This window comes from Danio rerio, chromosome 1, assembly GCF_052040795.2.
Source record: "Danio rerio strain M-AB ecotype USA chromosome 1, GRCz13ab, whole genome shotgun sequence".
NCBI classification, from domain to species: Eukaryota; Metazoa; Chordata; class Actinopteri; order Cypriniformes; family Danionidae; genus Danio; species Danio rerio.
Window position 1 is genome coordinate 60,297,937 of NC_141021.1, and position 14,149 is coordinate 60,312,085.

Consider the following 14,149-nt stretch of genomic DNA (forward strand, 5'->3'; position numbering starts at 1 on the left):
TGTTTTGTTGCTTGTTTGTTACTTTGCACTTTGGTATTTGGGATTTTTGTTCACTGTCGCTGCACTATTTATCATTGAAATCTGCATTTGGATCCACACCCCTTTTGTTCTCGTTCTTGTTTCTGTTTTGATCACGCAAATGTGACAAGATTGCTGGTTTGAGCCTCGGCTGGGTCAGTTGGCATTTCTGTGTGGAGTTTGCATGTCATCCCCGTATTCATGTGGGTTTCCTTTAGTTTATCCCACAAGTCCAAAGACATGTGGTACAGGTTAATTGGATATGCTAAAATTGACCATAGTGTGTGAGTGTGTGCGTGAATAAGTGTGTATGTTTTCCAGTGATGGGTTGCAGCTGGAAGGGCTTCCACTGCGTAAAACATATGCTGGATAAGTTGGCGGTTCATTCCGCTGTGGCGACCCCAGATTAATAAAGGGACTAAGTTGAAAAGAAAATGAATGAATGTATTGCTTTATTATAATTGTCATTTTTCTATATTGTTATACTCTTATGATTGTGGATTCAAGCGAAACTTGTTTTCATGAGTAGGAGATAAGAGAATGTCTCCATTTTTAAGGTTTGTAATGTTTCTGGACAATGTTGTGAAGCAGTAGTTTTCCATTCCTGTTGCTTTTGATATAATTGGATTTCTCCTGGTCAGACGACGTCTGAGCATTGAATCATACTCAACTAAGATCATTCAATAAACTCTTTCTTTATCATTATTACTTTGTCTCCTGCTTCTGCTCCTCTTTGGTTTTTCCAGTAAACTTCTATATTGATAAGAGACTGTTGAATAGTGGCTAACAGGTTTAGGTAATGGACACTTTGCTGACTTGTTGTCCATATACAGTTGAAGTCAGAGTTATTAGCCCCTGTTTATTTTTTCCCCAATTTCTGTTTAGCGGAAATAAGATTTTTTTTTTTTCAACACATTTCTAATCATAATAGTTTTAATAACTCATCTCTAATAAGATTTATGTTCTCTTTGTCATGATGACAGTACATGATATTAGACTAGATATTTTTCAAGACACTTCTATTTAGCTTAAAGTGACATTTAATTTTTTTTTATTGAGATATTCATTGCAGTGCACAAAATTACAGCAAATGTTACAGCATCTCAGGGGTTTTTTTGCAAAAAAAGAAATAAACTAATTAAATATCACTTACATAAAAATAAGTCAAAATTAAAAACAATAATAATATCTGTAATAAAATAAAATAGTTAAGAGAGAGAAAAAAAAAACCTAAAACCCACCCCACCCCTGGGACTGACGCTTATGCAGTACTGTTGGTGTGACCTTCACCATCTAGGTTTTTAATCTACGCTTTCAAGATAGAGGAGACCAAATTTACAATTTTTTCTATTCTTAAAGTTACATTTAAAGGGTTAATTAGGTTAACTAAGCAGGTTAGAGTAATTAGGCAAGTTACTGTATATTGATGATTTGTTCTGTAGACTATTGAAAAATAAAAAAATAACTCAAAGGGGCGAATAATATTGTCCTTAAAATGGTGTTTAAAAAAATTTAAAAATGCTTTAACTCTAGCAGAAATAAAACAAATAAGACTTTCTCCAGAAGAAAAAATATTATCAGACATACTGTGAACATTTCCTTGCTCTGTTAAACATCATTTGGGAAATATATTTAAAAAAAAATTATTATAATCAAAGGGGGGCTAAAAATTCTGACTTCAACTGTACCTGGAGAAACAGATATTTTCAGACAAGATCTGGTGTGCGGGGCTGGATCATATTTATCTGGCGTGTAGTTGGTGGTCTAACAGCTCTCGAAAGACAATTTAATTGGACAACCTTTCAACCTACAAGGTCGAAGGCCAGTTAAATTGTCTTTTGAGAGCTAAAGTGGCAGAGTGCTGATCCTTTCTACTTTTTTAACTAACAAATAATGCTTAGCACATTATAGTGTTACACATGCAAAAGTCACTTTAATGCTGTAAGGAATGGGTTTTCAACTACAGCGGTTTAAACTGTAGTTCTGCCGAGTGACTTAAATAGTGTCATTTCTAGTCAAACTAATCTTCTGCAATCTTATAGCAAAAACGAAAACTAAGGGCAGTAATAATAGCTTAAAGTGTGGGAGAGTGTTGCTCTTATGTAATTGTATTGTATTGCAATATGGAGTTTGCATTGTCTCCTTGTGTTTACATGGGTTTCCTCCGGGTGCTCCGGTTTCCCCCACAGTCACATGCGCTATAGGGGAATTGATGAACTAAATTGGATGTAGTGTATGAGTGTGTGTGGAAATAAGTGTGTTTAGGTGTTTTCCAGTGTCGGGTTGCAGCTGGAAGGGCATCCGCTGTGGAAAACATATGCTTTATAAGTTGGCGGTTCATTCCACTGTGGCTATGAATAAACTAATTAAAAAAATTATGATAATCCAAATGTTTTCACAAATATAAATTGATTAAAAATAAAACTAATCCTCACCTCTAATGCTAAATGTTCCCTGCAGTACTTTATTTAACATACAATATAATGTTACTGCTAGTGTCATGTCTGTGGATGTTACTTACTAAACAGCGAGTGAATATACAGCCGCAGGAAGAGGTTTGAGGCTTGAGCTAAACACAAACTACATTTCCCACAATGCACCTGTTGATGTAAACTTATGTGTCTGTAAAGTTTCTGCTCTCCATAACCACAGTAAAAGCATTTCACATTCATCTGATTTCTTTATATTTGTGTTTGCGATCAGAATGATGAGCCTTTAAGGTGTTTATGTGGTCTTCAGAATTGATTTAAATAACACCTGCTAAACGTCTCTGCTAACATTATTTAAGGTCTGTGGTTTGTGAGATCAGAGCTAGTTTCCTGGTCAAACTGGAGCAGTGTTTTCACACATAATATCAAGCGTAAACTCAAGCACACAGTCAGTCAGAGCTAATGCTCGATTCTCACACTCGACACCGGCAACAGAAGAGCAACTTGAGCAGAATTGTTGTATTATCTGAGTTTGAGAAAGTGATTTAGAGGAAGTGTTCAGAGTTTCAGGCTGATTTTCTGAAGAAATGAAGTTTGCGCTGAGGGTTTGTGTGTTTCTGCTGATGGGTAAGTGCTCGAAGATCTCTGTGAAGGCTTTATTATTGTACAGTATGGGGGCTTTAGTGAGTGTGTTTGAGTAAAGCGGTGTTGTGTTGTGTTTGTGTGCTTCAGCGAGAGCTTCAGTGTGTGCTGATATTACAGTGACAGCAGCAGAAGGAGGAAAAGCTGTTATTAACTGCCCTTATGGTGGAGGATATAAGACGTCTTATAAATACTTCTACAAAGGACAGTACAAAGATGGTACACTAATGCTAAAGTCTGATGGAGGAGAGTCTCCAGTGTTCAATGGCAGATTCACACTAAAAGACGATCATAAAGCGAGATTATTTACAGTGACCATCAGAGATCTGCAGATGAATGATGCTGGAGAGTACTGCTGTGCTGCTGGATGGGGAGATACTAAATCAATCCAGCTTAATGTGATCAGAGGTGGCTGACTTACAATAGTAAACAACTGTCTGCATCATTATTATGTTTATTTTTCATGCTGTACTCAGTAATTGGTTTATGGATGTTTTTTTTTTCATTTTATTTAAATGGTGTTGCTTTATTTTTCAGCTCCAAAGAAACCCAAACCTGTCCAGATCTCAACATCCACCATTCACTCAGGTGCCTGAAATCCATTATTTAATGTTAGCTCATGTTATTTTACATTAATCCATCATTATATGTTAATTTGTAACAGTCTGTATTTTTCCTTCAGATCAAGCTCTCGGCTCATCTTCTCACACATGGCCTGATCTGAGTTCACCAGCTGTAAATCCACAATCAACCATCAGCACATTCACAGATCATCACGTCTCCTCAGGTCAGCTCATCTCTCTGTGTCTCTGCTATAATCTCTGTCATATCTGTTATATACAGCTTAAATCAACGTCTAAAACACTTCACACATTCACTGCACTGCATTTACTGCATCTCACATTAAACTTATATAACCTGTCCATCACAACAAGACCTGAAAGCATGTCATTAACAATCATCATATCCCTCTTCTGAGTGTATTATGTCAAAATACGAAAAATGTTAACCAGCACTGAGGTCTTTTTTGTGTGCATTTTCTTTTATTTATTTACTGTGTCTATAAACATATTCTGATATGGTGCTCTAATCTGATTCCTGCATTTTTTATTATCATTATTTGCCTCTCCATCAGTCTGTATGTCATTATTATTGTCATTATTATTATTTGTCTCTCTCCATCCATCTGTGTTTTCCTCTTGTTTATTTCAGACTCTTTTATGATCATCATCACTGCGGAGGCTTCAGTTCTGCTCCTGATTGGTCTCCCGCTGCTCATCCTGGCTGTACGGCAGAGAAAGAAGACTGACGGTAATTTCTGACAGGGTTTAGTTCAGCTTTAGGACACATTAGACTGGATTAAAGATCTGAGAAAGACTAACACTGATGTGCTCTACAGGTCTGCACTCCTCAGAGTTCACTACAAGCATTTATCAACAGGTGAGATGGCAGAAAGGTTTACTTTTGATTCAGGGTGGGACCAAGCTGGAGTCTCTTTCTGATCCCCCCGGGCTCTACAATGGTTCGGTATATTAGAAATTTAACCAAAACAAATTATTACAACTGGCTTAAGATTGCCAATGAAAATTTGGGATGCATAAGCCAGCAGAACCCGGGAATTAAAGAAAAAAAAAGTAATAACTGTGACTGCAGTGATTTACAGTAAATGAACACTGAATATTCATCAGCTCAAATGTTGATCATCATGTACAGTACACACGTTTAACCATGTGATCTTTATAACTACAAACTGATTATGTTTAATTGTTGATTGTTTAATTGTTTAATAGTGATTTTCCTGTGATTTCAGATGACAGATAATCCAGCAGACGGAGACACACACACTACTGTGTGTTACAGCTGTGTTTGATGAGCTATTATACCAAATGAGACTCAAAGACTGATGAATCAACATCAACAACACAAACCAGCTCATTTACACTGATTTACTCATTCACATTAGCTTATTAATAACCAAAACAATTGAAAAATCATCCATGTTGTAATGTGAAGTAGACGCTGACAGCGGTGAGCGGATCCAAATGCAGGTTTTATTAGCAGGATGATCAGGCAAGCAAGTCAACAAAGGAGTAAACAGATGTATACGGGCAATCCAGAGTCTTAGTCAGATAACAGGCGAGTGGTCAGAAGGCAGGCAGCATACAACATAAACAAACAAAACAAAACGACGGTCAAAAACACGACAAAGCAAGGCAAGGAAACCATATCATAATGTTCACCCACAGCATAAATACTCAGCAATGATATGATGTGTGTGTGTGTGAGCACTGTATAAATAATCCATGAATTAGTCGGTGAGAAGCATCAGTTGTTTGAGTCTAATCAACAGAGATTTGGAGCAGGTGTGTATGTGTTGCATGACTGAATCTTGTAGTCCATATAATGGCAGATTTGTAGTGCTTTGCAATCTGTGTGTTCACTAGTAATCTGCACAGGCTGGATTGCTGATGATCTTAACACACGTTATTATAATGATTGTCATTGTCAAGCTTGTTTTTCTATTCTAACAGTTTTTTAAGCTCTGATTAATGTCTGTGTATTGATTATTTTGTGTGTTTTTTATGATTATTGCTGCTGCAGTTTTACAAATTATCCTGTTGTTTACAGCTCATAATCACAAATATAGATTAACAATATTAATAAAGCATTAATTTCTGAAGTTGTATGTGTTTCCTGAGGCACTAACACTGTTAAATCTGTAGCTTAATGAACAAAATAAAGCCTTTTACAAGTGGCATATATCTGATTTCATTATTATGTGTCTGTATTTATTAATGCTTTTTATTAGTGTGTATTTTATTGCTCAGTTCTGATCTGTTCTCCTCTGCTGGTCAATCTCAAACTGTATAAAGCATCACTGATAATCATTCAAATGCTTAATATTCTGCTAAAGTCTGCTAAATATTATATTTCTGCTATTGAGATGCTAAAATTGGAAGTTGAATACAATATCACTAGAAAGCTGTTGTTTTGCTGTTAAACGTGAGATGTCTGTGGCAGATACTCACCAAACAGGAAGTGAATCTACATCCACACCAAGTGGTTTGAGGTTTGAGCTAAACACACACACTGCATTTCCCACAATGCAACTGTTAGTGTGATCTTAATCATCATGTTGTATTCTTAGTTCTGTATAAGGCAGTAATTGCTTGGCTGAGGAAAAAGTTGTTGCCAATCAGCATTTGGGGGCGTGTTCTTATAGGGGGGAGGAGAGATGAGCAGCCAATCAACATTTAGGGGTGTGTCCACTCATAAAATGGAGAGAGTTGTAGTTAGTCTGCATTTGGGGTGTGTTCACTTATAGATAGGGTGGAGAGAGATGTAGCCAATTAGAATTGGGGGGGGGGGGGGTGTCCACTTATACAAAGGAGGAGAGAGTTGTAGCCAATCAGCATATGGGAGTGTGTCCACTCATACAAAGGAGAGAGTTGTAACCAATCAACATTTAGGGGTGTGTCTACTCTTACAAAGGAGAAAGTTGCAGCCAATCAACATTTAAGGGTGTGTTCACTCATACAAAGGAGAGAGTTGTAACCAATCAACATTTAGGGGTGTGTCTACTCTTACAAAGGAGAAAGTTGCAGCCAATCAACATTTAAGGGTGTATCCACTCATACAAAGGAGAGAGTTATAGTTAGTCTGCATTTGGGGGTCCAAAAAAGAGAGCTGTAGCCAATTAGTATTTGTGGGTGTGTCCAATCATACAAAGAAGAGAGCTGTAGCCAATCAGCATTTAGGGATGTGTCCACTCATACAAAAGAGAAAGCTGTAGTTAATCAACATTTGGGGGTGTGTCCACTTATAAAAAGAAGAGATGTGTAGAGAATCAACATTTAGGGGTGTGTCCACTCGTACAAAGGAGGAGAGAGTTGTAGCCAATCAGCATTTGGGTGCGTGTTGTCCACTCATACAGGAGAGTGTTGTAGCCAATCAACATTTAGGGGCGTGTCTACTCATACAATGGAGAGAGTTGTAGCCAATCAAAATTTTGCGGTGTGTCCACTCATACAAAGGAGAAAGCTGTAGCCAATCAACATTTAAGGGTGTGTCCACTCATACAAGAGAGAAGAGACAGTGAGCCAGCAGAATATTTGTAGAAAGGACTGTATAAACACAGATAGCAAAATGTAATAAATATGAAGGGAATAGTATTAAAAAATATTTTAAAACCGATTATGAAAAGTAAAAACTTCCTAGGAGTCATGTAAATATTGAAATATCTTTAGAGTGCTAACATTTTGCTATTGAGAGTCATTATATACGTTGTATTATTAACTATAGCAGTAGGACTTTGAGTTTTGCTGTTTTTGTTATCAATAAAAATTAATTATATTATGATTATGATTATTATTTTTATTAGTGTTATGAATATGTCTAAATCTCCAGGAGCATGACTGTAAATTGGGGGGGGGGGGTGCAATAAAGAAAGGGTTAGAGCAACTTTAACATATATTGTAGTCAACATGTTTTATATATAACAGAAAGTACTATTAGAATCAATGTGCAAACAGGGGCAGCTCAGGCACATGTTAAAGCAGAAGAGAAAGCGAGGCGAAGGTCTGTGGTTTGTGAGATCAGAGCTAGTTTCCTGGTCAAACCTGAGAAGCATTTTCACACATAAAGCCACATGGAAACTCAAGCACACAGTCAGTCAGAGCTAATGCTCGATTCTCACACTCGACACCGGCAACAGAAGAGCAACTTGAGCAGAATTGTTGTATTATCTGAGTTTGAGAAAGTGATATTGAGGAAGTGTTCAGAGTTTCCGGCTGATTTTCTGAAGAAATGAAGTTTGCGCTGAGGGTTTGTGTGTTTCTGCTGATGGGTAAGTGCTCGAAGATCTCTGTGAAGGCTTTATTATTGTACAGTATGGGGGATTTAGTGAGTGTGTTTGAGTAAAGCGGTGTTGTGTTGTGTTTGTGTGCTTCAGCGAGAGCTTCAGTGTGTGCTGATATTACAGTGACAGCAGCAGAAGGAGGAGAAGCTGTTATTAACTGTCCTTATGGTGGAGGATATAAGACGTCTTATAAATACTTCTACAAAGGACCTTACAGAGAGAGTACACTAATGTTAAAGTCTGATGGAGGAGAGTCTCCAGTGTTTAGTGGCAGATTCTCACTAAAGGATGATCATAAAGCGATATTATTTACAGTGATCATCAGAGATCTGCAGATGAATGATGCTGGACCATACAACTGTGCTGCTGGATGGGGAGGTGGTAAATCAATCCAGCTTAATGTGATCAGAGGTGCCTGACAGTCAATACTAAACATCTCCATACCCTCTATGTGTGCATTTCATGTTTATAGATATTTTTGTTTCATTTGAATGTCATCATCTTGTTTCTCAGCTCCAAAGAAACCCAAACCTGTCCAGATCTCAACGTCCACCATTCATCCCAATGCAAACAGCAGAACTGACCACAACAGCACAGGTACTGGACACACACACGCAAACACTCAGATATCCTTACACATGTACATTTATGTGATAAATATTAATAAAGGGTCAGTTCACTAAGGATTTACTCATCCTCAAGTCATCCTACTTTAGGTGTACAGTAGATGACTTAATGCTTTTAGCCAAAGTTACATTGTAAAACTGATTAGTTTAGTTTACGTTAATAAAATGAGTATTTTAAGATCACTTTTAAGGCAACAGGTTTTATTTTTTAAGAAGTAAATCGAGACATGCAATTTAGAATTTACTTAAAAATAAAAGAGTAAACCTGGTCTTAAAATTCATTCATTCATTCATTCATTCATTCATTCATTCATTCATTCATTCATTCATTCATTTTCTTTTCAGCTTAGTCCCTTTATTAATCTGGGGGTCGCCACAGCAGAATGAACCGCCAATTTAATCCAGCATATGTTTTACGCAGCGGATGCCCTTTCAGCTGCAACCCGTCACTGGGAAACACCCATACACACTCATTCACACACATACACTACGAACATAGCCTCTCAATTCCCCTATAGCGCATGTGTTTGGAGCAAACGTGGGGTGAACGTGTTACCCACTGCTTCGCCGCGCAGCCTTAGCACAATTATTAATTAAATCGACTATGCACATAATTATAAAAATTTGGTTAAACCAACTTAATTCCAAGTTAACACAAGTATACACACGTTTTTTAATATAAACGTATCACTTTTAAGGCAACGTGTTTCATTATTTGTACAAGTTAATCGAGACGTGTAAGTGAAAGTAGTGAAGTAAATCTGGGGAATGCGCCAAGTTCAGCAAAATAAATGCACTCCAAGAAGATAAAAGTTGGAGTTTCTTGCAAAATTACAAAAAACTTTTTATAAAGTATTAAATATGCATTTTTTCATACAAAAGTGCAGCAATTTACAACAGAAGAATTTTTATTCAACCCCAAGAGACACATGAGGCACTTTTTATTATGCATAAATGTGTTTTTTTTTTTGTTGTCTTTTTTGCACTATTGATATAATAAAGCCACCTGTTGCCATTGTAGTGCTGAAAAAAGCCAAAAACTAATGCTTTAAATAACTTTGGCTGATTCAACTGTAAGAAGAAAGTCATATACAGTATTTACACATAGGATGCCTTGAAGATGAGCAAATCACCAGATAAACTTAATTGTTGGGTGAACTAACCCTTTAAAGAATTTTTTATTTAGTGTGATCATCTTGTATAATGGAATATCTAAGCTGCATTTGAGATCATGATGTGATTCTTGTAATTGCGAGTTTCCAAATCATTCAAACTAGTATAATTATGTCTTCCTGGAAAATTGCAACAAACTGGAAAGTCTAAATGTCATTAAACGTTAAGTTCTGTAATGGATGAATCAAAACTCCAGTGGTCTCGACAAATGGAGATCATGATTTTTCTCTGCATTAGATTCAAGTGTAAAAGAACTCAGTGTTTGATGTCATTATTACAGCCAGTGTGTCCAGGAGCTCTTTCTAGCTTTTACTTATCCTGGGCTCAGAGTAAAGTCATTTCATAATACAGTAATTCTGATATACCATGAGCACCGCATTGATTTACATGGGATTTTCCATGATGTCTGAACATTAGCATTCATGCATTTAGCAGACACTGTATATATCCAAACACTCATTTATAATGTGATCAGATGTCAGTGTTATAAAGTCAGACTTTTTTCATGTGTAGTACTATAATAGTGTTTGATTGTGTTTGTCTGTTTTATAATTAGATTTATTGTGTGAGCTGCACGTTTCATTTGTGCTTTTCTTCCTGTCAGTGACTCAAAATGAAAGTGTGACCATGGCAACGAGGACAGGAAATACTACAGCTGAACCCAATGAGGCAACCACTAGAAGTAAGCAAAAAAAACTACACTACCCACAATGCACTTGTCTTCACTTCACCACAACAAATCAGAAAGATATTTTAGAGAGTTGGTTTTAAAGAGATGCACACGTCTGATTTCATGTGGTGAATCTGGTGTTTTTTAAGGGTTGAGGTTTACCGATGCAGTTTCACTTCAGTTACACAATATCAGCAGTGTTGGGAAATAATAATATACTACAATCTTAACTCACCGTGTTACTTATAGTGGTTGGTTTTTATTGAAAGTATGCTTTTTAAGTGAAAGTGTGTGTTATGCTATTCTTGTGTGTGTTTTTGTTGTTGTTTAGAGTAAGATAGGCTCAAAATTGTAATATAGCATATATTGTGATATAATGTACAATATAATATAATATTGCATATATATTGTAATATAGCATGTAATATGACTTGTTTTTATACCCAAAAATAAAAATAAAAATGTATTTAAAATATTGCAAAATTTTAAGTTGTACAATAATCAGTTTTATTACAATTTTTCAGTATAATCTCATCAGTAATGTGTTTTACGTGTTTTACACACTGATCTGGGTTCAGTGGCTGGCGGTCTGGGTTCAGTTCTGCTGGTTCTGCTTCTGTGTTCTGGAACTTTCTTCATCCTGAAGAAGAGGAAAAGGAAATGTGAGACAGGTAACAGTTCATCTGTGAAGATAAACAAAGATTGGACCATTCTGAGGGACGTAAACAATAACAATGGTCCTAACGTATTTCCTGTTGTGATCACGATCATATGTAAAACAGCCACAAATGAGGTTGGTGTCGTGATCTTGTTTTAGAGTGCATTATTTTGGGCAACCTGAAGAAAAAAAAAAAGGATATTGTTTGAACTCTTAAAAACAAAACTTAATTTAATTTATGTTTAATTTTATTGGTGATTCCAAATATAAACTAAGAATAATCGTGAGCTTGGTAAACAGTTTTTAAATAATTTGACATTTTCCCATTCAAACAGAATGCTTTGTTCTGTGTGTGATGAAAATGTAGGCAATAGCTGTGTTTCCATCAAAATATAGGCTATTACATAAATTTGTGCAAAACTGGAATAACGCCTAGAAGATGCGAATAAAGCAGCGTTTTTATCAACGAGTCAAAGAGAACACAACCGTCACTTCCTGATTAACTTGCGACTAATAGCAACAGTAAAAACAGAATTTACTGCGGTAGAACAAGCTGTGTCAATGATTTTTCATTTAATACTTGTGCCTTAGAAGACAATTGACACACAATGATCATGTGGGGGCATTTGAAGCCATGAGTTATTAATAGTATACAATAATTAATTGTAATAGTAATTAATAATATACAATAATACTGAAACAGTTTAGGCATTTTAGAATGACTAAAACAACATTTAAGATGTTCTGCAGTGTGCTCAGCCTGCTGGTTTGTCCATTCACACACATTTTCATCATCATCTCTAACAAACCTTTTTTTTTAAATTTACATACTGTAATTTGTTTTGTAGTTTATGTGCATCTTTTCTTATCAAATAAAAGTTTAACCTACTCAGTTATGCACATGTTTTATATTTCAAAAGTTATGTAAATCATGACGTTTCCATCAATCGTTTTTATGGGCATCTCTAAAATGAGCTCTAAAATAGGTGTGTGGAAATGTAAGGCTCAGGCGAGAAATATCGCTTCATCTTTAAAAAGGGGAGGAGACCGACAGAAACTCTGAGTTTAGAGAATAAAACCTGCTCCTGACCAGGTTAGATTCACAGAGTAAATTACCACAGTAACTGACTCTGAGTTAAAGTTACCTTTCTTTCAGAAACAGGCTTGACTCACCCTGATTTCTTGAGTTTAACAAACCTGCCATTTTGAAACGGAAAACCCAGAGTTTCTCTCATTTCAGGGTTAAAATACTCTGAGTTTTCACTTAACCTCCTTTCTGAAACAGGCCCCTGCTGTTTAAATTGATTTAATTGTGTTTTTTTCATTTTCCATTCAGCTTTACCTCTGCAGAATGTGCAGCAGAATACTGAGGTGTGTGTTCATATCTGTATAACGATATCTGTATGATGAGCGGTGAGGGTTCTCTTAATAAACACATTACTTATGTGCTGTTTTCAGACTGACTGCATGTATGAAGAGATCCTAAACAGTGATGTCATCATCGCGACTGCATCTTCATCCAATCAGACGCCAGCATCAGATCCCAACACCTGCCCAGAAAATGCTGTTTACGCTACAGTAACTAAGCAACGTTTTGATTCAGTCCCTGGTCACACCCACTCAGCCAATCGGGTGGCAGATACAGTCAGTGATTATTATGGCAATATTACATCATCCCAACAAACTCTGAACAACAGAACAGAAACGATCTATGCAACAGCAGATCTTCCACCTAAAATTTCAAATAATGAGGGTCTGATATATTCAGTAATTAGCCGTAAATAAAAAGAGTCTCCTACTCTTCCTGAGTGAGGGTAGTTAAGCTAAGTAAAGTCTAGAAGGATACAGCTGTGGATGTCATGATCCTGGTGTTTACCTGTCATGTGGTCCATGTGCTTTCTGTTATTGTCATGTGATTCCTTTGTTCAGTTTTCCCACCATTCGCTAGTTTCATTAGTTCCACCTGTGTCGCACCCCTGTATGTAGTTTATCATGTCTGGTATATTTATAACCATGAGTTTTATAAGTTCCTTGTCTGGTATTAAGCGGCGGTCACACTGGACTTTTATCCCTATAGACTTACATTCATATGCATGCAAAAAAAGACCAGAAAAGCAAGCTCATGTGAAATCGCATCACTTGACTGCGTGAGATCAACCGAGGATCAAAACATGACCTCTCTGCACAGAAATGTAAAACATGGACCAATCGCTCCCTTTTTAAAAATGTTTAATCCCGCCCCCTTTTGCAGCGTCATACAACAGAATTTTGCAAGCTCAAACTTTAGTGTGACCACAGCTTTATATTGTCATTCCTGTTCCTTCGTGTGTTCCTGTTACCAGCATGTGAGTGCTCTTGTAAATAAATCCCTGTGACGTACTTTTGTGAGAGAGGCAAACCGTGACAGTGGATTTGCACATAAATATAGCATAAATTGTGTGACCCTGTATTACAATTAATAATTATTATTTTACATTACTGTGAGGGTTGGGTTTAAGGTTGGGCTAAGAGTTATTAAAATACAAATTAATGGGTAATTTAATAAACAATATGAATAATATTGGATATAATTACTGTTTTTACATTACTGTGAGGGTTGAGTTTAGGGTTGGGGTTGACTAAATAACATAGTCTAAAATAAAATAATTTAATAAATCATATACATAATCTCGTTAACTTCCAGCCACAGCTGTATCCCTTCTAGAAACAACTGTGTGGTAATATGAAGTTAATCAAGAAAATAATCTTCTCTATTTATAAAAGCTTGGGTTTTATTGACGTGGTGATTGTTTGCAATTGGTTGATTTGGGTTTCGGTGATTTATTTTTTATTGTGTTGTTATTTTTGGTCTTGTTTTGTTAGATTAAATCAAGTGTCTAATACCGAGTTCAGACTGCAGGATTTTCAAAGTAATGGTGTCGCGAATGTTTTCACACTGTATGACTATCTGGGCTAGCGTTCTATCACCGCTGTGTTCACACTGCAAGGGAGGGTTTCCCACTGCATGACTTTACAATAGGAAGTATTGGCAACAACTTTGTTTCGTTCTGTAAACGTCTCACAACCAAAAACACA

At 36.4% G+C, this 14,149-nt stretch overlaps 1 protein-coding gene across 1 annotated transcript; it reads left to right on the forward strand.

Annotated features, from left to right (window-relative positions):
• The first annotated feature begins 1,387 nt into the window (after positions 1 to 1,387).
• Positions 1,388 to 13,952, forward strand: LOC147847090 (polymeric immunoglobulin receptor-like). Its single transcript, XM_087238382.1, has 12 exons — positions 1,388 to 3,074; positions 3,180 to 3,497; positions 3,627 to 3,677; positions 3,772 to 3,876; positions 4,302 to 4,400; positions 4,489 to 4,611; positions 8,041 to 8,358; positions 8,461 to 8,544; positions 10,351 to 10,428; positions 10,995 to 11,087; positions 12,411 to 12,445; positions 12,533 to 13,952. Exons 1-12 carry the CDS (start codon positions 3,035 to 3,037, stop codon positions 12,857 to 12,859), a joined length of 1,671 nt encoding a protein of 556 aa, XP_087094508.1. The 5' UTR covers positions 1,388 to 3,034; the 3' UTR covers positions 12,860 to 13,952.
• Positions 13,953 to 14,149: the final 197 nt, after the last annotated feature.

Coding starts and splice junctions, on each gene's coding strand:
- LOC147847090 (XM_087238382.1), top strand. CDS start 3,035: ATGAAGTTTGCGCTGAGGGTTTGTGTGTTTCTGCTGATGG. Junction 4,401..4,488: donor GCAGAGAAAGAAGACTGACG/GTAATTTCTGAC, acceptor TGTGCTCTACAG/GTCTGCACTCCTCAGAGTTC. Junction 4,612..8,040: donor TCCCCCCGGGCTCTACAATG/GTTCGGTATATT, acceptor TGTGTGCTTCAG/CGAGAGCTTCAGTGTGTGCT.